The sequence below is a fragment of the Tiliqua scincoides genome, chromosome 2, assembly GCF_035046505.1.
Source record: "Tiliqua scincoides isolate rTilSci1 chromosome 2, rTilSci1.hap2, whole genome shotgun sequence".
In the NCBI taxonomy this organism is placed as follows: domain Eukaryota; kingdom Metazoa; phylum Chordata; class Lepidosauria; order Squamata; family Scincidae; genus Tiliqua; species Tiliqua scincoides.
Window position 1 is genome coordinate 114,708,179 of NC_089822.1, and position 22,643 is coordinate 114,730,821.

General features: G+C 45.5%; 1 protein-coding gene across 1 annotated transcript in view; it reads right to left on the minus strand.

Moving 5' to 3' along the window:
• The window catches only part of LOC136639653 (5'-nucleotidase domain-containing protein 2-like), a 28,624-nt gene extending 10,737 nt beyond the window's left edge, over positions 1-17,887 (minus strand). Inside the window, exons 1-8 of the mRNA XM_066614034.1 lie at positions 17,606-17,887; positions 10,858-11,042; positions 10,452-10,526; positions 9,775-9,830; positions 9,081-9,174; positions 4,660-4,788; positions 2,001-2,061; positions 1,292-1,394 (exon numbers count right to left, since the gene is read on the minus strand). Coding sequence (XP_066470131.1) covers positions 1,292-1,394; positions 2,001-2,061; positions 4,660-4,788; positions 9,081-9,174; positions 9,775-9,830; positions 10,452-10,526; positions 10,858-11,042; positions 17,606-17,624 — 722 coding nt within the window. The 5' untranslated portion in view covers positions 17,625-17,887. The remainder of the gene's footprint in view (positions 1-1,291; positions 1,395-2,000; positions 2,062-4,659; positions 4,789-9,080; positions 9,175-9,774; positions 9,831-10,451; positions 10,527-10,857; positions 11,043-17,605) is intronic.
• Positions 17,888-22,643: the final 4,756 nt, after the last annotated feature.

The following is a 22,643-nucleotide window of genomic DNA, read 5'->3' on the forward strand; positions in this document are numbered from 1 at the left end:
AGAAGAGTGAGCAGAATGCAAGAGTTATACTCCACTCTTTTCTCACTGCTGAAAATGAATGTCACCCAGCTGTTTATGAGACTGTACATAGGGGCCTCTGTATCTGCAGATTCTGTATCTGTGGTTTTGCTTATCTGAGGATCTGCTGATGCAGCCACCCGTGCACCCTCTGGAAGTGGGGAACTGCGCTTCCCATGCCTGGAGGTGCTGAGCCCTGCAGAGGCCATGCTGCATCTGCCCATGGCCTCTGTGGGCCTCAAAATAGGCTGAAAACATTTCTGTAAAACCAGAAATGACATTTTAAGCCTTTAAAGCCATTATGAGGGCCAGGGAAGCCCTCAGTACAGCCTCTGGAGTGTTGGGAGGTGGTGTCCCCAAGATCCATGGTTTCAGATATCTGTGGCATGTTCCAGAATGGAACTCCCACGGGTACCGGGGCACGCCTGTATTTATTTATATCCTACCTCTCTTCCATTGTGGAACTCAAATTAGCTTATATAGGGTTCTAAGGCAGTTTTCCATCCCATCACTGATCAAACCTAGATCTGCTCAACTTTAGCATGTGCCTTCAGACCATCTCCTGGTTTACCATTATCCTCTATATGTGCCATTCTACCTGAGACATTTCAAGTAGTAAATGCTATCCTAAGCATCCAAGCAAGGATTAGCAATTTCTTGATGCAATCATAAAGCTTCAGTGCTTGAAGATAATAGCAGGAAAGAAACAGACAACAATAACGAAATTGCTCTTATTGGCGAATAGGAGATTTTCAAAGTTGGCATTTTTGCAATGTTCTTCTATACATAGGGCTTAAGGGCCTTTCACAGCCACACAAATACAGCTAGATGTAATGGCAGGGTTATTTTTCTACTGAGCTCATCTACAAATGTGACACAGAGCACAGAATATAGAACCCTGACAGAATGGGAATTCCTGATACAAAGCTATTTTTAAAATTCCAGAAAGGCAGTTACGCTACTCTGTTGTAGCAAGAAAAAAGGAATTCTGTCGACTGTTCAAGATTGGCCCATGTATTGTGGTATAAGCTTTGGTGAACTAGAGCTCACTGCTAAAAGTCTTATCTCTACAACAAGTGTCTAGTCCTCAAGGGTGGCAGGTAGAGGTAGGAAGATGCAGACAGCAGCAGATTAAAACTCAGAGACCAATAAGAGCCTTAGCAATTTCAACAGACAACTGTATGTTCATGCAACTGTGCAAAATGACACAAGATTGACATTTAAGCAGAACTGTTCTGTACATAAAATCTTCAGATTGCCACATCAAACTCACACAAAGCTGAAGGGGCTGTTGGTGATGAGGAAAAGCTTCTTTCCACTTTTGGCCAGGCGGTGCAGCACAGCATATGTCTCATCACCACGCAGAATGTACTTCTCTGCAGAGAGACAATAGCCAGGTGGGCGTTAAGAGCTGGACATACTAGGAAGTAAATTAGAACTACAAAACCATTTGGGAATTTTAAGCTTTCCCTTCTACTCCATTACAGTCTGAAAGACCCTCCTTCCTTGGAGACCAACACATCTAGAGATAGGTGGGGGTGGAATGGTGCTTGGGGTCATATTGGTTTTGCTTCAAGACTTAGGCTGGGCTCCATGCCACAATTTCACAAGTATGCAGAAAAACTGGAGAATGCAGTGCTACAGAATTAAATTTCTCAAGAAGCTCCACTTCCATTAAAACACACAGAGAGAGGGAGAGAGAGCCCTAATGTTTGAAAATGAGTGATAAACATCTGCTAAAGTCTCAGAAAGAGAGGTGATTTTTAGTAGATAATCTGACTTTTTCCACAACTAGCAAAACCCAAATTAAACGAAATATAAGGAATTATGCATCTTTGTACAGTCTATGCAGATTGCATAATTTGGTTTTCGTGGCACAGAATTTGGACTGGAACAGGGCCAGAACAGAGGGATGGCTTATGCTGTAGCACTCCAGTTCAGTGGTTCTCCTACTTTTAGCCTATTGGCAGATAAATACTCACCCAAATCCTGCATTATCCACTTGTACATAAAACCTTTAATATGGACATCCCGAATGGCATCCTGTTGAAGAGATGACAAGAATCAGGAAAAGAATCATTTGCAATACTCCTTTCTCACCTCCACTCAGAAGGTGGTGTTGGGAAAAGGGGAAATCACACACTTCTGTCATATGGCATCCTCCCCAAAGCCAGTTTTTCTCTTTCAACTACACTCTTTCCAGAGGCAACAGAGCAGAGATTTTCAACATTTTTCATCTCACAAGTCACTAAAAATTGTTGAGGCACACCATCAGTTTTTTAAGGATATATTTTATCATTAAAAAATATTAAGATTGTGTTTAAAGTTCAATAGCTAAACTTTTAATCAATAATGCTTCATTAAATAAAATTTTAAATAAACTTTTGATCAAAAATTTTAAAAAAATTGATGAGAAATCTGTGCTTTGTGATGGAAAGCCACCACCACATGTGTTGTTTTCACAGCAGAGTGAAAAGAGATAGGAGCAATGAAAGGGTCTCACAACAGGGAGTTGGATGGAAGGGGCTGTTTAGAAGAGGCTTCCTTGAATTACACACAGAAGTATTGTTCAGGACACGCAAAGGACGATGATCTCATAACGAGCTTCTTCGCTATCTGCCCACATGAGGCATGAAGCCCATGCTTGGGGCTTCTGCTCCACTACATCTTTGCACTCTGCAGCTGAACAATGCAAAACGCTGCAGTTTTCAGTCCCTGCTCCACCACGTCTTTGCTTTGCCAGCCGCACAAAGCAAAACATTGCTGTCTTTGGTCCCTGCTCAGACACTTCCTGGCTTTGCACATCCACACAAGGCTAAACGCTGTTATCGGCTGAGCAGGGGCTGAAAGCAGCAGCGTCTGGCCTTGTGCGAAAACCAGGAAGCGCCTGAGGATGGACTGAAGACAGCAGTGTTTTGCCTCATGCAGCTGCATAAAGTAAAGAAATGGCTGAGCAGTCACATAAGGCAAAATACTGCTGTTTTCGGTCCCTGCTTAGCCGCTTCCTGGCTTTGTGCACTGTTGCTCTCAGTCCCTTTAGTCACACAAGGTAAAACATAGCTGCGCGCAGGGAACAAAAAGGCTGCTTCCCCCCAGCATGTGTTTCCTCCTCCCCCCACCACTGTCGCACGGCACACCCAATATGAAGCTGCGGCACACCTATTGAAAACAGCTGCAACAGAGGGCCATACAACTTTATACAAGTATCACCAACAATAACTGCCATCCTTGTGTTCCACCCTCACAGTCCCCAACATTACTTGAATCCATGCTTGAAAAACTAGTGCTGCATGTCTTTTGGCAGTAAATGGGGGGCCCTGTATCTGTGGATCCAGTATCCGCAGTTTCACTTACCCATGGATCCAAGGATGCAGGACCCCCTTGTGCACCCCCTGACCCCCTGGAAGCTCCTCTGAGTCCTGCAGCGGCCTCTGCAGGCCTCAAAATGGCCATTTGAAAAAAAACACAACTTTCGTTTTTTTCAGAAAACCGAAAGTGACATTTTTATGCCTTTAAAAGGCAGTATGAGGGCCGGGGAGAGACACTTTTGAAGAGACACTTTGCCAACAGTCTGAGGCTAAGAGGCAAAGAAGGAAGGCCCATAGCCAGGGAGACAGACCAGGGACAGACTGCACTTGCTCCCGGTGTGGAAGGGATTGTCACTCCCGGATTGGCCTTTTCAGCCACACTAGACGCTGTGCCAGAACCACCTTTCAGAGCGCGATACCATAGTCTTTCGAGCCTGAAGGTTGCCAATACAATGAGGGCCAGGGAAAAGAGTATGAGGGCCGGGGAACATCCATCTTTTTCTAATATTTCGTTCTCTTCTCAAAGAGTCCAAGAGCTGCACGTTCACGTAAAGAGCTGCACGTAGTCAGTTTCTCCCATATCAATTCACACACACCCCAGTTAAAAAGAGTAATCTACCCTGTTGAGGGATCTTCAGCAAGAACGGCCCCACCCTCACCCCTCAGCCACCCCCAAGACCCCAGTCCACTGCCAGAGCAATGCAAATAAGAAAGAAGGAAAATCTAGGAATGGAGCACTGCTATTTATGAGGATGCCAGCCTTGACCTCTTGCCCCAGATCAGAAAATTATCAGGCTCCAGAGAGCCCAAGAAGCAGAAAATACATTTTTAAAGCTTCCATAAATACAATGATGAAGGGAACCTGCCTCTCAGAGCTGGAGAGAGTGAGAGAAAGGGGCCTATTGCCTTCAGAGCAGCTGGTTTCCTAGATAAGCCTTCCTGGCAGCTAGTCAGGCAGCCCCTCCCAAATCCTCTCCCAGCTCAGGACGGCCTGTTCTGTTACCATGGGGGAAGGGACAGAGGAGAGACACGTATGTCATTCTCTCCCCACAACAAGGCAATAAAAAAAGACATCAACACAGCCTTCACCAAGCATTCACAGTCCCTCCGGCCAGAAAAACTGGAACCCCCTCACTTGGTCTGCAGGGCAGGCCACACAGAACACAAAGTTGTCGTCTCCCAGAAATCTCACTGCCTCCCCCTTCCTGAATTCCTGGGTAAATCTTTATATCCAGCAGCTGTTTTCCTGCCAACTCTCCAACCACAAGATATAATTTCATCATCTAGCCATAAGAACAGAACATCCAGAAGAGTGAAAAGAGACAAAACATACTGTAACATCTTTGTAGAGATGGATGGGGTCATAGTCAATGTCATTGCTGATGAAGAAGTCATTGGCTACAGCCAGGAGGGTCATTTCCGGCAGAGAGAAGATGTCCATGAACTGCTTTATAGCTGGGCCCTGAAACAGGAGAGAGACAATGAAGACAATGTCAGGTTTATCCTCTTTATTAAAGCAGCAGCTTTTAGTCAGTTGCTTGTAGTCTGAACCCAGCAATATTATATTATTATTATTATTATATAATATTATATTATATAATATATAATTATATTATATTATATAATATTATATTATGATTATTATATAATCATGTACTAAAAATAACATAAATGTATTACTCTGCAAAGTTTCTGTGAAAGGGACCACAAGAGGTCACCCAGTCCAATCCTTTGCCTCAAGAAAGGATCTTTCACACATCTGAGCACACCCCTCCCCAATTAATAAAGCATACATTTATAATAAAATACAGTAGTTAAATTAATAAAATTTAAAATCCATAATTAAGAAAATCAGACAACATGTTGCACATTCTTTCTTTTACTTCCAATATGCAGGCTATCAGATATCTGGATTTGAATAGGATGGGATTAGGCTGGCAGGAGGCACAGAGATCAGTTACAGTTAGTCAGAAGGAATACAGGGTCCCCCATGAGAACAAAACAAGGTTGTCCACTGAAGCTACACGGCCAAAACCTGGAAGCCCTTTCCCTATCCCCTCTGGTCACTAAGCCTTCATCAGACACTGCACATTCCCAAGCTGGTCTCTAGAAAAACAAGGACCATAAACTTAAACAAAGCCCATATTCTCAGAATAACAATTCCTGGGCTAGTTATCAGATTCCATATCTGTACATCAGGGCAGGAGGTCTGGCTCAGTTGGTAGAGCTGCCGCCTTGTATGCCTGAAGATCTGAGGCTGCCAGTTCGAAACAACCGGAAGTACCCGAGAACTGACGACACGCTGATATACTGATGAGCTGACCCTCAGTGGCAGAGAGGAGTTGCTGTCAAGTGGAGCGTGGGAGGCGAAGGGCCAGAGAGAGGCCAGACCGGGAAGGAATCCAGCTGGAACAAGGAGTTCTATGAAAGACTAGAACTATTCAATTGTAAAAATCCCTACAGGGGTTTAGAACAGCCTGCCTATGTAAACTGCCTTGGATTAAAAGTCTGAGGAGAAATCTGACGACCAAAGAAAGGCGGTATATAAATACCTGTATAAATAAATAAATACATCAAGCTGCTTTGCTCTTAAATTTCTTCAACACTAGGGACCACTTAGCCAATTAGTACTTACTACCAGTATTGCACTCAACCCATCAGTCAAAGAACAAATAAAAAAATGCAGACTACAATGTTTTGGCCATTTCTGCAGAATGAACACCGGTTGGCTGTCACACAAGCTCCTCTGGCAACAGCAACCTCCCTACTGGAAAATTCAATGGGCAGCACCAAAGAGAACATGGCTTAAAAACATCTAAGGATCCAGCAATTGACTATTGAGCCTAGAAATACTGCTGACAATTGCCAAGAGTGGAAGTATGTCATGAATGACACGTGGTTCCCAGATGCACCTACAGCAGCTTATTGGTTGAGAGGATGACCTGCTTCCCAAGCATCAACTAAGGACTAAGAAGATGACAAAGATTGCACTTAGAAGTGACATACAAACACAGGCATGTACTTCTTCAGATCAGTATTCTGTGCACTCCAAACATTATGTCAAGATTTCATCAATTTCCCATTCAATCATCATCATTCACAGGGAACTTCTTAGGTTCCTCCATGCCCCTCCTGCCCAATACTGCACCAGTCAGGTGGCAATCAAAGTGCAGCCCCAAACCATTAATCCCTGAAAGTCAGCCCACCACCCTCAGTTGACTGCACTGCCCAAAACCTCCAAGCCCACCTTGATCACAGCAACACCAGCCAATTCCACTGCCCTTTACAGCATCCACACTACCCATTCACAGCTAACAGGTCAGTGTGAGATCTTAAACAGCCACACCTGTTGATTTTCCTGCCTCCTGTTAATTGCAGAATACAGGTATAACCTAATTATCCACGGATTTTTCACCTTTGGTTTTATCTCAAAAGGGTCCTTTAAATTAAAGGGAAAATGTTGTTTAACAATAGCCTTGTTAACGTGAGAGAGAGTAGCCAGAGAGGGCAGCAGGCTGACAATCCATCAATCATTCTCTCTCCAGGCATCTAGAACAGCTTCACTCCAATGCAGGTGACCCCTCCCTTTCCCCTGAGCACATGAAAGAAAGATAATCACTTTGCATTGGTGAAGGGAGGGGTCTCTGGCTGGGAGTGAAGCCTCTCTAAGTGCCTGGGGAGAGACTGATTGATGGATTGTCTTCCTAATGACTCTGTCTTAAATCACAAAGGTCAGCAAGGCTGTTTTTAAATTGACTAACAGAGATATTGTTTTTTAAATGGATTTACCATCCATTTGAGTTCTGGGAAGGGAACCCACATGAATAAGAGACTCAACCTGTATATGGAACTGCCATATATGAAGTCAGACCAATGGTTCATCTGGCTCAGTGTTATCAATTAATAATAAATAATAATAATAAACTTTATTTGTATCCCGCCCTACTCCCTAAAAGGGACCCAGGGCAGCTATACCTGTTAGACTAGATATTCAGACTAGACAATTCAGACTAGATAGCCATTCATTAAGGTTTCAGGCAAAGCTCCTTCCTAGCACTTGTAATCTCCCTTTTTTAACTGCAGACGCCAGGAATGGACCTGTCTGTATGCATCTACCAGCAATGTGTGGTGAGGTCCAAGACTAGGGAAGCAAAGCACGCAGAGCTCTGGGACAGTGTCATGCTGCAAGGCATTCTGGGGGCTACCTGGAAGCCCCAGTGCCTGCACAATCACAACAGAGGCTGAGCTCTTGCTGCCACAGCTCTAGTGTTTCAGAAAGACTCAGTCTTGGAGAGTCTCTTGCAGAAACTAGAGCTTGTGGCAGCATGATTGTGCAACCACTCAGAAACTGGGTGCAGTGCACATGCAATCACAGAGGAGGACAGGGGAAGTTCTGCCTCCCCTGGCTGCGCACATACACTCTACCATGGAGTTATGCCCCTCCCCTGAGCAGAGGACTCAGGCAGCTTAGCTTGCTCTGCTTTGCACGGAGGGTCTGAAAATCCTACTCAAAAGCCACATTCTCACTGTGTCTCATATTTATTTATTTTTTATTTAAAAGATTTCTACACTGCATTTCCTCTGCTTAAAGCAGATGCCCAAGGCAGCTTACAACAGAGATTTAAAAAAAATACAATATACAGTAGAGCAGTGTTTCTCAAACTGTGGGTCGGGACCCATTAGGTGGGTCGCAAGCCAATTTCAGGTGGGTCCCCACTCATTTCAATATTTTATTTTTAATATATTTATCTTGGTACATGACTGCATTTGGGGAAATGTTACAGACCTGCACTTTTAATAAGCTACTATGCATATTCATATTCATAGTCAATGGGACAATCCTGGGTAGGATTGCAGCCTAGGGTTGTTAAAAATTTTCCTGCTTTATGTCACTTCCGATCATGACATCACTTCTGGTGGGCCCTGACAAATTCTCATTCTAAAAAGTGGGTCCCGGAACTGCTATAGAAGCACAGAAGGCAGAAAACCCAAAAGCAAAAAGAAACAAAAATGTTTTAAGCCCTCGCCAAAATGCCATGAGGGCGTAGATCTTAATTCCCCAAGTAGGGAGTTCCATAACTGTGGCGCCACTACTGAGAAGGTTTGCCTCCATGCCACCATCCCCGTAACTAAGGAGAAAGGCAGCACTTATAGAAAAGCCCCCTCAGATGACCCAAGAGGGTGGGCCGGAATATATGGGAGAAGGCGGTCCATCAGATAACCTGGCCCCAAACCGTGAAGGCATGGTTATATGTAAATATATGCATACTTATGCATATATGCATACATAAGTACTTTCCTCCTTCCATTCCGTAAGCTGCTGGGCAGAGAATAAAACAGCAGCTCCACTGCGCTTGAGTAATGAAGGTTTAACGTCAATATCCATGAGATGCCCTGCCAACACTTTAAAAACCTCTTCCAATCAGATGCACCCTTACACCCAAGACTACATCACCCCCACACCATCACCTCACTCTGTGCTATACCTTTCTCTCCTGCAATACTTCCTGCAAAAGGACTAAGACAATGCAACTTGCTCCCAATAAATAATGGAGAATTCACAAGATTGGAAGTCCAGCTCAGGAAGAAGGAGCAGATCATTATTGCAACTACTAATGCAAGCTTACAACTTAGGGGATCCTGAACAGCATAGGCAGGTAAATTGAGGCACCCAGTTCTCCATATCAACTGAACTAAGACTGGGGAATGGAACACTAGGTTATGACCTCCAAATGGGTTAGCAAGGGCCCCTACCTTGCCATAGAAGCCACTAGCCTGGTGCAGGGGGATGTGAAGGGTTCCATCATACATCTGCAGCACATCCTCATCTGGAACAGGCTTCAAGCCTCTGTAGAAGATTAAGGGGGTGAAAGAGTTAGGTGCTTGGTAGAGATTATAGCATTTTTTCACTGCTAGATCACTGCAGTGCACTATAGTCCAGATGATCACCTTAATGTTAGTCACACATCAAGCCCAGTTCAATGAAACTTGCTTTTAAGGTCCAGTGCAGACATAATGTTGGCTCTATGGTTCTAAATTGGAAGCCTGTAAAGGTAAGCCTTTACAGATGTAGACACCATCCCGCCTCCAGCATGAACACTTCCCTCTTTCCTTGTTTGTCTTAACCACAGTTTAGCATCATATGTGCACAATTGCTAACAGTAACTAAAAGACACCAAGGTTCCCCTCTGATCCAGGGCTTGCAAGGGGGAGAGAAGGAGCACACATTTCCTGAGGCTAGTTCCCAGTTTACATACTATGGTTTACTGGGAGCCAGTATTACAAGCACCCAGGGACCCAAGAAACCATGCTCAGGATTACAATTTAAGATGCAAATCAGGTCTAGCGAACAGACAGAAATCCCAACTTCCATCTTTTCCTTGTGGTTTCTGGTTGTCAAATTCTGCTCTATCTGAGCTATTTGGAGACCAATATGAGGGATATTTACCTGTATACAGTGCCCAGCTGAATGTAGTGAAAGGCATCTATCTTCATAAGCAAACCCTACAAGGAAGGAGGAGAAAGTCAGCACACAGGAGCCCTGGGATACTTGCCCCCAGTGCTCTAACATCACATCTTGCAAAGTTCATGAACATTATTATTCCATTAAAGAGTATCCCTAACCCACTTAGCTCACATATAGGTATCTCAGCCATTTGTGCTACACAGATGGCCTGAATGGGGAGGAAAAAATAAACCCTCTTTATTACAAACATTTCCCTGTCAGACTGCATGGAGGTGGGCCTTTATGCAGCACAAGTGACTAAACATGTTGCTACTTGATGATGATGATGATGATGCATTCATGTAATGTTCAAAGTGCTTCATATAAATTGTTTCTGTAGTTCTTACAAAGCCCTGTAAGGTAGGGCGACTTCATACTGCAGATGGAGGTGAGGTGAACAGCTTGGCCAAAGCTATCTGGAGAGGACATTTCTGAAGTGAGATTTGAACTCAGAATTTCTCAGCATAGACACTTAGCACAAGCCTGCCTTTCATCCAATTTATTTTTCTTAGATTCAGTGAATCAAGGAGGCCTTTCCTCCTTGATTCACTTTATTGACTTTCCTTCCAGAACCACAGATAGAACATGGGCCTCTCAGGGTTCACCTGGTCTTCTCTTACCTTGGCAATGTCATAGTGCAAGCCTCGGACAGCAAAGTTGGGCCAGTATTCATACTTCAAGATGCCCTTTGGATACTGATGGTACAGAACGAAACAGCATGAACAAAACAGAACGAAAATTAGCATGGTGACCACCATTTAAAACATTCAGAATATCTCAACATAAAGTAAAATTTTGAAAGTACTTAAGAGAGTAGCTTTTCTTGCCCAATTCCCTCCCAGCAGCAAACCCAGTGTTTAGACTAGTTTAGGCCCAGAACCTTAGGCTATTCTTGCCTTTACAGTCATGATTCCTCATTTCTCCAAAGCATTTTCGCCAAGCATGCTCCAATTTTGTCTAGCACTGAATCAGTGCTCTGCTGTTTCAGTTAATAGGTACTATTGATTTGTCCGATTCTAAGGGTACCTTGTACTGCTCCACAAGGATGTCCCGAGCAGTGTTGTAGATGCGGGAGTGGAGGGCAGGTGAGTACAGTGCCAGCGTGTAGTCGTAGTCAAAGCCATAGACCCCAATAGTACTCAGTGAAATTTCATTGTTGGAGTAGATGGTTGAAGGATTCAGAAGATTGCAGACCCCAGGAGGGAGCAAATCTGAAGCAAAAGGCAGAGACATGAGGGAACAAGCAATTACGGCACACTGCCCAAGTGGAAGGGTTCCCTCTTACTAGTACAGTGGCTCCCCCAGTTAGATGTCCAAGTGTTGGCAGCTGCATCTGCACTTTCTCTTTGTAGTGCTTGCACGCAGCCGCTATAGCACTGGGCTGGTAATAGTTTGACTGTTTCAATCTATGTACACTCCAGCTCCTGCATAGGCCTCTGGAATGGAACCAGTATCTACATAGGGGACTCAATGTCCTGCTTTCTACCTGACGCTTCCACAGTAAGTGCAAGGAAGGGGTAGAAATATTGATTGGTTGAAGGAAACACATGACCATTTTCATACTAGCTTCTCCAGAAGGTAAGAAGCTGAGAACAGGGATTCAGTGCTAGTTTCTCCTGGTGAGTGTGGTGTTTTTTTTTTAGATTAATCAGGGTCTCTTTTCCTATCATAAAGCAGAGAAAAATCAAGACCCAGTTCTCACTGAGGTAGTAACCCAATGTGTGGGCTATACCACTTCTAGTGGGGATCAACATGAATGAATGCCCGCTGAACATAAACATTCCTTGGGCATAGAAAACTTGCACATAACATGTTGGGGTGAAGACTCTAGCTTAGCCTTCTCCCTGACATGCCAATTTATTATGTGGCTGTGGGCGCAATCCTAACCCCTTATGTCAGTGCTTTCCCGTACTGACAAGGACAATGCAACTCTGAGGTAAGGGAACAAACATTCCCTTACTCTGAGGAGGCCTCCCTGAGTGAAACCCAACTGCAGGATGCAGCACATGTCCCATTGGCACCGCTATGCCAGTGCTGGAAAGCACTGACTTAGGGCCCAGTCCTATCCAATTTTCCAGTGCTGGTGCAGTAGTGCCAATGGGGCATGAATGGCTTCCTGTGGTGGGAAGGCAGTCATGGAGGCTTTGTCAAGGTAAGGGTTTGTTTGTTCCGTTATCTTGGGGCTGCATTGTGGTTGCACCGCTGCTCAAAAGTTGGATAGGATTGGGCCCTCAAGGGGTTAGGATTATGCCCTGTGAGAATCATTTTATGTGGCAGAGACTTCAATATGGGAATATAGAAATTCACGGAAAAAGTGGAAAAACAAGTGAAATGTAAGAGAGTTGCTCATAGTTGCATCTAAAGCTTTGAGGTTCTGACCCTCATTATGAGATGCTAGAACTTCTGAAACATTTCCATCATTGACTTTAACACTTCATTGATGCTGTATAAAGTTATTAAATGTTGCTTATTCTATTTTACTGGGTCACACAAGTGTTTCCTTATGCCAGTGGTTATCAAACTTTCCCAGCTCATGCCTCCCCTGATCCTTGTAGCCATTGGCCACAGCTCCCCATTACAACACCTCACCTCAGTTACCCCCAAAATGGGGATGAAGGTGTTATAATTATACACTAGAAACAAGGCTGCCAGCATTCTAAGGCTGCAATTCTAACCACACTTACCTGAGAGTAAGCCCCAGTGAACAAAATAGGACTTACTTCTGAGTAGACCTGGTTAGGATTGTGCCCTGAGTTTGTTAGCAGCACAGGTAGAGGGTTTTGGAAAGGGAGGGGGGAAGTGATGAATTTGCAGGAGGGGAAGACTTTATTTTGTGTGTATCTGCTAATTGCAAACTGATGCAAACTGAGACCTAGAGACTGTTTGGCTGGAATCCTAATCCCACTTTCCTGGGAGTAAGTCCCATTGAACACAATAGGACTTACTTCTGAGTAGACCGAGCTAGGATTGTGCCTTTTGTCTTACAATAGCAGCCAACAGAGTCGTTCCCCCCCCCCCCCAAAGGAGGCAGGAGGAAAAAGGGATGGCTAAAAAAGAATGGGGATTTTTATTTTTAATCAATTTTTGGAGACAAAGACATCAAGAGTGGCTTTTTTTTTTTTGAAGGGGGAGGAAAAAGAGAAAGGCGAGGATCCTGGGTTAAGCTGACATAGACCCCAAGCCTATGAAGGTCTACTCAGAAGTAAGCCCCATTTGAGTCAATGGGGCTTACTCCCAGGAAAGTGTGGAAAGGATTACAGCCACACCCAGCAAGATTACAACACACCCCAAAGTAGATGGGGGCTGCTCACACACACACACACCCCCAACATGCAGATGCCACCCCTGTTCCCCCCAGGCAAGACGGAGGGATGCAGGCTGGGGCATTTGGACACCCCCCCCCCACTAGGAGCAGGCTGGTTCCTTCCTTCCCAAGCAGCCTTGACCAATTCCAGGATGCCCAGGGCAAGGGGCACACTGGGAAATGTAGTTCTTGGGGCAAGCTTGCACATGGAGAGAACTCCATGATGAGATGCAGCACTTCTGCCTGCCCAGCCTACCTTCTCTCCCACCTGCCCCCACCATGTTTCACACGCCCTCCCAGCCTCATGCTGCCCCACCCAACTGCCAATATTATGATATTAAGTCATAATAAAAGGAAAACAAATGATATGCATTTCATCACCACCAAGTAAATTATTCAAGGCAAGTGGAATGGCTTCTAAAAAGGCACGAGCTATTACAATTTTTTTCTCCTGGACGTAGTTAGCAGCTTGGTTTCAGATATTACTGAATAGCACCTTTATACCTCCCTTGAGAATCATGGATCACACCAATTTAAGTAATATGCACCACTATCTTATAGAGTTCTAGGCTGACTGCAAGCTTGTTGGGGTTAAAAAATAGCTTAAAAAACCCACTTCCAGATTTCTTGCTCCTCCTCCTGATTTCTTGCTCCTCTATACTGATTCACTCCTCCAGAATGCATCAGTATAGATGCTATATGGGTGGACCCTCATTCCTAGACCCCTTGTGGATTACTGATTTCTGTGTGAAATCAAATTGCACAGATTTTGGGATCCTCAGAGTTCCAAATGCAACTGTAGCTGTTTGGGCCTCAGAATGGCTTCTGGATGTCCTAGAAGGGCACTTCCGGTTCTCAGCTGGGCCTCAGAACAGCCTCTGGAGGTTACTGGAGCACAGCTCCAGTCGCCTCTGGAGGTTTCAGGCTGGGCCAAATCTGGCTCAACAGAGGTACAGAGGACGCACATTGAGCCAAATCTGCAGATCAAAAATCTCATTCCATTTCATTCCATTAGATTGCATTATTCAACCCATCTAGTGGCTGAAAGTGGTACAGTGTCTATATCAATGCATTCTGGGGTGACAATGGAGGAGCAAGAAACCTGGAAGTCGGTCTTTAAAGCTATTTTTCTACTGATTTGGTATCCACTGATTTTGCTATCTACTGAGGATTCTGGAACAGAACCCCAGTGGATAACAAGGCACGACCTATATAGTGTGATCAAAGGTTTCGTGTTAGGGCTTTTTAGTTTAGAAACACACAAGAAAAGCAGGTCACAAGAAAGGATTAGAAAATTATAAACAAGGTGGAGAAGGCAAAACGCCTCCCTCACAATGCCAGAACTCAGGTCACTCAATTCAATTGCTGGGCAGTACATTCAGGAGTCACGCAACTCATAATTACCTAACAAATCTCACACACACACCCCCACAAGATGTGATGGTAGCCATAGTTTTTAAAAAAAGAATGAACAAATTCATGGAGAACAGGTCTGTTAATGGTTTCGGTGGAGCCTTCATGTACAGAAGCTGTATACCTCCAATAGATTACAGGCCACAACCATCATTTTCATGCCCTGCTGGGAAGTTCCCAGGGGCCCCTGGCTGGGTGCTGTGGGAAGCAAAGGGGTGGGGGGCTAGAGATGGACCTTTGACTGATCCAGTAAGGCAGGTCTTCCACTCTTCAGACATGAGCTTGAATGACTACACAACTCAGACACTTGTTTAGTTATAGTTTTTGCAGCAAGGCTTCTGTGCAACACTGAAGCATGAAAGCACGTGCTGCACAAGTGAAACACTTGCAGAGGCTTTGCTACTTCTACCAATATGCAGCATCTAAGCAACAGCCAGTCTGGATTACAGTAAACCCCTTCTGAACACAAACAGTCACACTAATGTAGAATCTGCCTTGCTTTGGATGATGAATCAGCAACTCTCGGAGTGCAGAGCTCATGCTGCCCCTCCCCCCAACTGGTTTAGCTGGAAATAAATCACTGTGTTCAGCGAAAACAGCATCCCATAGCTGCAATGAGCAATATCTCTGGCGGCAACAGAAGAAACTACTGGGCAAACCACAGTCAGGCAGCCTGGAGGGGTCTTGCAGGGGCTGCTGCTGCCATAGCTCGGCACAGAACCAGCAGCACCCAAAAAGGAAACAAATTGGGGTAAAACAGTTATTCTACATAGTTGTGGAGCTTGGGAAAAAAGAGTCAAAGGAATGACGTGGCATCTTTTGTAGCATTTGGAAAAAGTCTAGGATCAAGAGCAGGAGTTCAGTCTCTTTGTGCTTCTAAATGAATATTTTTTACTCTTAATGAGAGACTGGATTAAAGAAAAAGAAAACAAGGGTATATCACATACATAAGACTGCAACTCTTTAGCCTACATTCATTTGAAATGACCACGACTACTGCATGGACTCACATGCAAGAATGGGAATCCTCACGGCACAAGGGAATTCTCATTTGATTATTTCTACCACCCAACCCAGATTTAAGTAGCTGAGTTGTGCCCCGTGGGAACACATCTCTGGCAACATTTTTCTTATATACAATTTTTATATTTCTACAATTTTTCAATAAAAAGGTTTTTAAGAAGACCCCCTCATTCCACAGAAGAGCATGTATAATAATGGGGGGCGAGCCACCACACGTCTATTCTTTTTATCTATTGCAGCACCTCTTGGTGAAAACCAGAACTCATACTGTAATAAACTCATACTAAGAGATCTTAGCTCCAAACTCCAAAAAGGGCGAAATCCTGTATATTACATAGTTATTTGTATAGTGCCTTCAGTGTACAAACTGCTTCATACATAATGAGTGTATAGGAGCCTGCCCTGAGAAACTCACAATCTAGACAGACAAGTTTAGTTACTTGATGCTTACTACAGGAACACTCTAGCTGGGACCTCACAGACCCCTTTGGTCCATGCAGCTCACAAAGAAAATCCCAAATGTCAAAGAGTATGTCTGTATCTTACTTTTTGCACTCCTGGTAGTTGCCATGTTTAGTCAATTATGTTAGATTACATATACAGCTATTTGGAAGTGAAAATACAGCTATTTGGAAGTGAATCCCTTCAGATGAATAAAGCTTATTCTCAAGTACAATACAAAACCAGTCAATTAAAAAGGTGCTCACTTACATTATAAGTAAGTGTGTATTATAAGTAAGGACATTATAAGTATGCGTAATAATTACATTATTTTACACTGAATACGAATTCTAATAAAAATGGGGGGGGGGAGAAGGAACCAACTTTTGGCTGAAAAGAGGTGTAATAAAATAAATAATAATAAAGATTTTTCTCCCAATCCGAAGGGAATGTCACCTCCAGAATAGTGCCTTCTGCCAGGCACATGGGTGCATAATCAATTTCATTCAGAATTGTTTTTTCCCCTCATTTGCAGACCTTAAAAGTAATCAGCTATGATTTCTTGAAAGGGGTGCCAGCCTTGGCAGTGCAGTGCTAGTCCTCTAGGACTAGCCATGGTAGCCTGGTGCAGAAGAAAAAAACAGTGTCCCGTTTAATCTTGTAAGATTAGGTGGCGATAAAGATGTGTCTTTAATGTGCCACGGGAGTCTGCGCTGCTCTAGCCCTGCTTGAAGGAAGGAAACCCCATCACCAACGCATCAGGGATCTCCGAAGCCCTGCCCTGAAAACGAGACATAAAGCGTGTGTAGGGGGGAGGGGAAATCCCTCCAGCAAAACAAAGGGGCAGGGGCAGGGGAGCGCCTCGCTTGAACGGCCTCTGCAAGGAGCCAGGACTCTGGAGCACAGCGCAGGAGTGCAAGCGAAGAAAGAAGGGAAACGTCGAAATGAAGGCTAGAAAGGGATCGCAGAGAAGGAAGAGAATACCCAGCCAGTGTGTTGGGTCAAGGAGGCAGAGTTTGAAAAGCAGGCTGGCAAGGCGGGACCGGAGCGAATCTCTACGTGCGGGATCACACGTGCGCACACAGCCAGGAATGTGGGGAACTGCACCCAAGAACATCAGGCAGCCCAGCGCCCATGAGAAGCAGGGCTCGGGTGAGGGACCGGGGGGGGGGCAAGCAGAGGTGTCTCCCGAGGAGTCTTCAGATTTGCTGGTGGCGTAGCTGAAGGGGGCGGAGCACTCAGCCCGGCAGGGAGCCTCAGCAGGGTGGGCAAGCGGCGCCTCCCTTCGGAGCCATTCCCGGCGAGGGGAGCAAAACGGAGCCGTACGGGAATGGCTCCGAAGGGAAGGGCCGCTTGCCCACCCTGCTGAGGCTCCCTGCCGGGCTGAGTGCTCCGCTCCCCTCCAGCTACGCCACCGGGTGGAACCCCGAAGTCTGGGCGCTGTCTCGGTCTTGCCCAGCAGTCGGAGCGGGGGGGACGGGCCAGCTGGAGCAGCTGGGCACGGGCGAGCCTTTGTGCGCGGCATCTGAGAAGAGATGCACTGCCAGTCGCAGGGTCGGGAAAGCGGGAGAGGACCGCCCCCCCTTCGCTCACCCTGCACCAGCCGCTTCATCTCCCCGTAGCGCGCCCAGAGAAAGCTCTTATTGTCCGCTCCCGGGGCTGGAGCGCTGCTGGAAAAGGTTCGGGCGGCCGGATCTTCGTCAGCAGCCGCGGCTCCGGCGACCCGGCGTGCGTGCGGCTTCCCGCTCCCGTAGGGTGGCCTGGGTTGGGGGGCTTGAGCCGCCGCCGCGGGGCCCTCCGCTCCAAATCGGGTGCAGAAAGGGGCGGACGGGGCCGCCAGGCGCAGCAGCAGCCCGGCACGCGAGGCGGCCCCAGGCATGGCGCAGGAGGCGTCTGAGGGAGCAGTGGCAGGAGGAGGAGATGCCAGGCGAGGGGCGGGCGAGGGGGAGTGGCTCCGCCCCAGCAAGGGGTTTGGCAGCCCCCCCAAAGGCGTTCAGCGGGATCTCCCCCGCTCGGTCCTTGGCAAAAGCCCATTCATTTCAGCAGGATTTGCTTCCCGCAGCAGCGTGTTTAGAATGGAAGACGTTCTAGGGCTGGCGACACGAAGGTACAGATATTTGGAAGTGAACCCACTCCAGATGAGTACAGCTTACTCTCGAGTACAACACCAAAAATAGCAGCCCTGTAGGCTGCTCTCGACATCAAGCCCACTGAGTTTTAAAGGGCTTACTCCACCTTAGGACCTGCAGTCACCCTCCATGGGGCCTATCAAAATTAACCCTCATTTACTATAATGAGGCTTATTTCCTAGTAAGTGGGTTCAGGATTGCAGCCCAAGTGTCCGCAAAACTTGCTTTCCTGTATACTGTGCTGCATCTTGCTGTGCTTGGCTCTCTTGCTGTGGGTGGAAGGGCATTGCGGCACATCACCAGGATGTTTTAGCATAAGCTACAGCATAAAGCAAGCCACCAGGTTTGCCAGACTTTCCCATTTAGAACCTGTAACAAAGCATGCCTCCACCTTTGCTTAAAAAGTTCATATAAGTTTGCTGCACAAGTGGCTTAATGCATACTAAGGAATTATCTTTACAGTCCAATTCTAACCACATTTACTCAAACATTAAGTCCCACTGCTTTCATTTTAGATTTACATGGAAGCATGATTAAGAGTGCAGGCTCATCATTATCCTCAGCTGAAAAACCTGCTGCTAGCCCATGAAATTAGTTGTGCAAGTTCTCCCAATAATGCTAGGAATCTGTATGAAGACACCAGACATACATTTATTGCAGCATGGGAGGTGTATTATAAAGCAGACATTGCAAGTTCCAATAGCCCTTCACAGAGATGAAGAATGTGACAGGGTGAGTAGTGTCAGATGTAGAGGAGTATTAGCCAACAGCTGGAAGATTAACACAGGAGGGGGCTAGCAGTAGATTTGATAAGATTCATCCTATGTGCAGTTACTCCATCACCTTCTGTGATTGCATTTTGATCTTCCCTTCTAGCCTGCTCATCCTGATTATAGTGTAGCTTGTGAAAACTTTGTTACATGAACAACAGAGGGCACTATTCATCCTGCTCAATAGTGGTACATTCATATTTAATCCATTCATTCCTGGAGTGATTGCTTTAATCACATCTGGAGCTTCAGGTAGTAAGGGACAAACATCCAAGGAAACACATCAGTTGCTCCTCTCAGTGTGTATAATAAAACAATTTTAAGCATACTGCGATAACTACTTTAGGAACATGATCTTAAAACATTTTTCTAAACAGTTTCCTTCAGTTCTGAACTAAAACCCTTTCCTCATACAGGAAGTGTTTGCTGTTGTTGTTGATCATTTACTGCTCTTTAGGTTTGGGTTGTCAAACATAAATGGAGATAAATGGGCTGCCCTAGCACTGTCCTTCCAGTTGAGGTTCTGGGAGGGAGATGGAAGGAAGTATCAAAAGACAAGGAATACTACAGGGGAAGGGGCAGGCCAAGAGGGGCAAGACAGGGAGATACTGCCAAGGTGTCCCACTTCACAGACTACCTCTCAGCTGCTGACCTGCAAAGTGATGCTGTGGCAGAAGCAGCAATGCTGAAAGGGTGGCTCACCTGATAATTGGCTCACCCTTATTCCCCCCCCCATACACACTTTCTCTTCTATCATTTGCAGCTAATGAGTTTGTGAGAACAAAGTGCTTATTTCTAGCCATCATCTGCTTAATATCACTTATGGTTGTCAGCAGATGCCATAAATGCTCTTCAGCCCACTATATAAAATGAGTTTGACACCCCTACTTTGTTAGAACACAAGATAAAGAAGCAGCTCCTATTCCACTGCCCATCAATTCAAGGTTGTGGTATAACATCTGCATCATGTCAGAAGAAGTGAAGAGGAAGACCTTATGAGGAAAGGCTACGGCGTTTGGGCCTCTTCAGCCTAGAAAAGAGACGCTTGAGGGGGGACATGATTGAGACATACAAAATTATGCAGGGGATGGACAGAGTGGATAGGGAGATGCTCTTTACACTCTCACATAATACCAGAACCAGGGGACATCCACTAAAATTGAGTGTTGGGCGGGTTAGGACAGACAAAAGAAAATATTTCTTTACTCAGCGCGTGGTCGGTCTGTGGAACTCCTTGCCACAGGATGTGGTGCTGGCGTCTAGCCTAGACGCCTTTAAAAGGGGATTGGACGAGTTTCTGGAGGAAAAATCCATTATGGGATACAAGCCATGATGTGTATGCGCAACCTCCTGATTTTAGGAATGGGTTAAGTCAGAATGCCAGATGTAGGGGAGAGCACCAGGATGAGGTCTCTTGTTATCTGGTGTGCTCCCTGGGGCATTTGGTGGGCCGCTGTGAGATACAGGAAGCTGGACTAGATGGGCCTATGGCCTGATCCAGTGGGGCTGTTCTTATGTTCTTACCTACAGTTTAATTATATTTCAATAAAGCATTCTATCACATGTAGCAATTAAATTATGTAGATTACCCAATCACATGTGCCAACACAATATGACAACAATTATCTCTCCCTAGCCTAGATCAAAGCACAGCTTTCTCCTGTATGCTGAAAGAATGATATGGGTACTTTCCCAACAGCTGGCAGTATGCCTTAGCTTAGCAACTGCAACAGCTTTTGGTCTGAAAGTTCATTGCTGCTTGTAGCTGTTATCAATCTAGGGGCATCCAAAAGGGGCATCCATTCTAAATAGTCTGTTCTTCAGACTATTTAGAACAGGAGACTGAAAACCAAAAAAGCTTTTGGCAGATACAAGTGAACGTGAAATATCTCCCAGAGTCGTCATCTGTATACTGGACACAGAAAACTTAGTATAAGCGACAAGGGCAGATTGTTGCAGCTGTTATACAAAAAGGGGGAAGCCTGACACGTAAGAGATATGTAACTCCCATAATTACAGCCAAACACACATAGCAATGGGTGCGAGTTTTAACATCACAAAAGCAAGGAACAACACTCAGTCCCCCATCTTGTCTACTTGAACAGGCATGTTCAAAGTTGCTTGTTTATGGATTTTGTATGCAATAGGGACGTGAGGTGATAGCTACATTAAGATGGTTTGCAGCTTTTCCAGATGGGGGCAGTAGCTAGCCACAGCACAGGGGTACTGATAGCTCTAACAGCAAGTCTTCAGGCTCTCATGTTTGTTTGGCTTTTTTTTAAAACCCACACACAGAAGCTCAAACATCCTTCCTGTCCCTAGCAGTGCCTGGCACAATCTACTTAAAGCACATAAAGTGCTTTCAGAGCCATTCAGCCAAGCCAGACTAAGCACTGGCCTGGATAACAGACCAGATTTGCATCTTTTTCCTAGCATAAACAAACTCATTCAGAAACTAGATCTGCTCACAAATAATGCCTTCAAAGTTAGGATAAATAAGAAACAGCCTGCTAGCTGCTAAAAAGTCAGGGTATTTAAGGCATTTGTAATAAAAGATATTCAGAAAAATTTGGCTATACTTTGTTAAGTCAGAGAAAATGAGGAACATTCTACGCCACTGGTTTTCAACCGCTGTGCTGCGGCACACTAGTGTGCCGCAAGGCAGCCTCCAGTGTGCCGCAGGGCCATAGGAGGTAGGGAGCAGGCAGCAACCGCACGCGAGGGAGAAGCTGATGCTTTGACTCTCACAGGGCAGCATGAAAAAGGAGCAGCTGCGGCTGCTTTGCAGCATCTCCTGCTGTGAGCAAGAGGAAGGCTACAACCCCATCCTCCTTTACCTGGGAGTAAGCCCCGTTGACTATTATGGGGGTTACTTCTGAGTAGACACACCTAGGATTGGGTAAATTCCTTGTCTGCTCTGCCTGCTGATTGGGCAACCAGAAAAGCCTGGAGGAGGTCTGGGCAGAGTGAGGAAGAGGAAGCCATCGAGTCTGCTGAGGCCACCAGCCTAAGAATGGGCTGGCTGAGGGTCCATGAAAGTCCCTTCTCCTTGCCACAGTTGCCTGCAACTCCCCAAAGCGACCCTCCCTGCCTTGCCTTTCAGAGGAGGGGCATTAGGTCACAATCCTATCCACACTTTCCTGGGAATAAGCCCCATTGACTATAATGGGACTTACTTCTGAGTAGACATGGATTGGGCTTTTGGTCACACTTTCTGAAATACAGGAGCAGGCAATGGGGGGGAGAATGTGAGGCAAATGATTTTGGACCTTTGGAAGGTACAGACAAGAGGGGAGGGACAGTAGGAGAGGTGCTAACTGCAATTATGAGATGGGGGAATGTCCCTGTGGGAGGGGGTGGGGTGGCGGAGAGGAGGAGAGAGAAGTGCCAATTGCCTGCTCATGTATTTGAGAAAAAAGAGTGCAACCAAAAGCCCAATCCTAGGCATGTCTACTCAGAAGTAAGTCCCACAGGCACATTCTCCCCCAATGCCCCCCCAGTCTTTGGTTGCAATCCTAACCACACTTTCCTGAGAGTAAGCCCCATTGAACAAAATAGGACTTACTTCTGAGTAGACCTGGTTAGGATTGTGCTCTTTGTCATATAATGATTTAATTGTATTAATTAAAAATTAATTGTAATATAGTAATTTAAAGTAAGTAAAAAACTGGGAGTGTGCCTTGACAATTTTAGTGCCTTGACAGTGTGCCATGAGCTGAAAAAGGTTGAAAA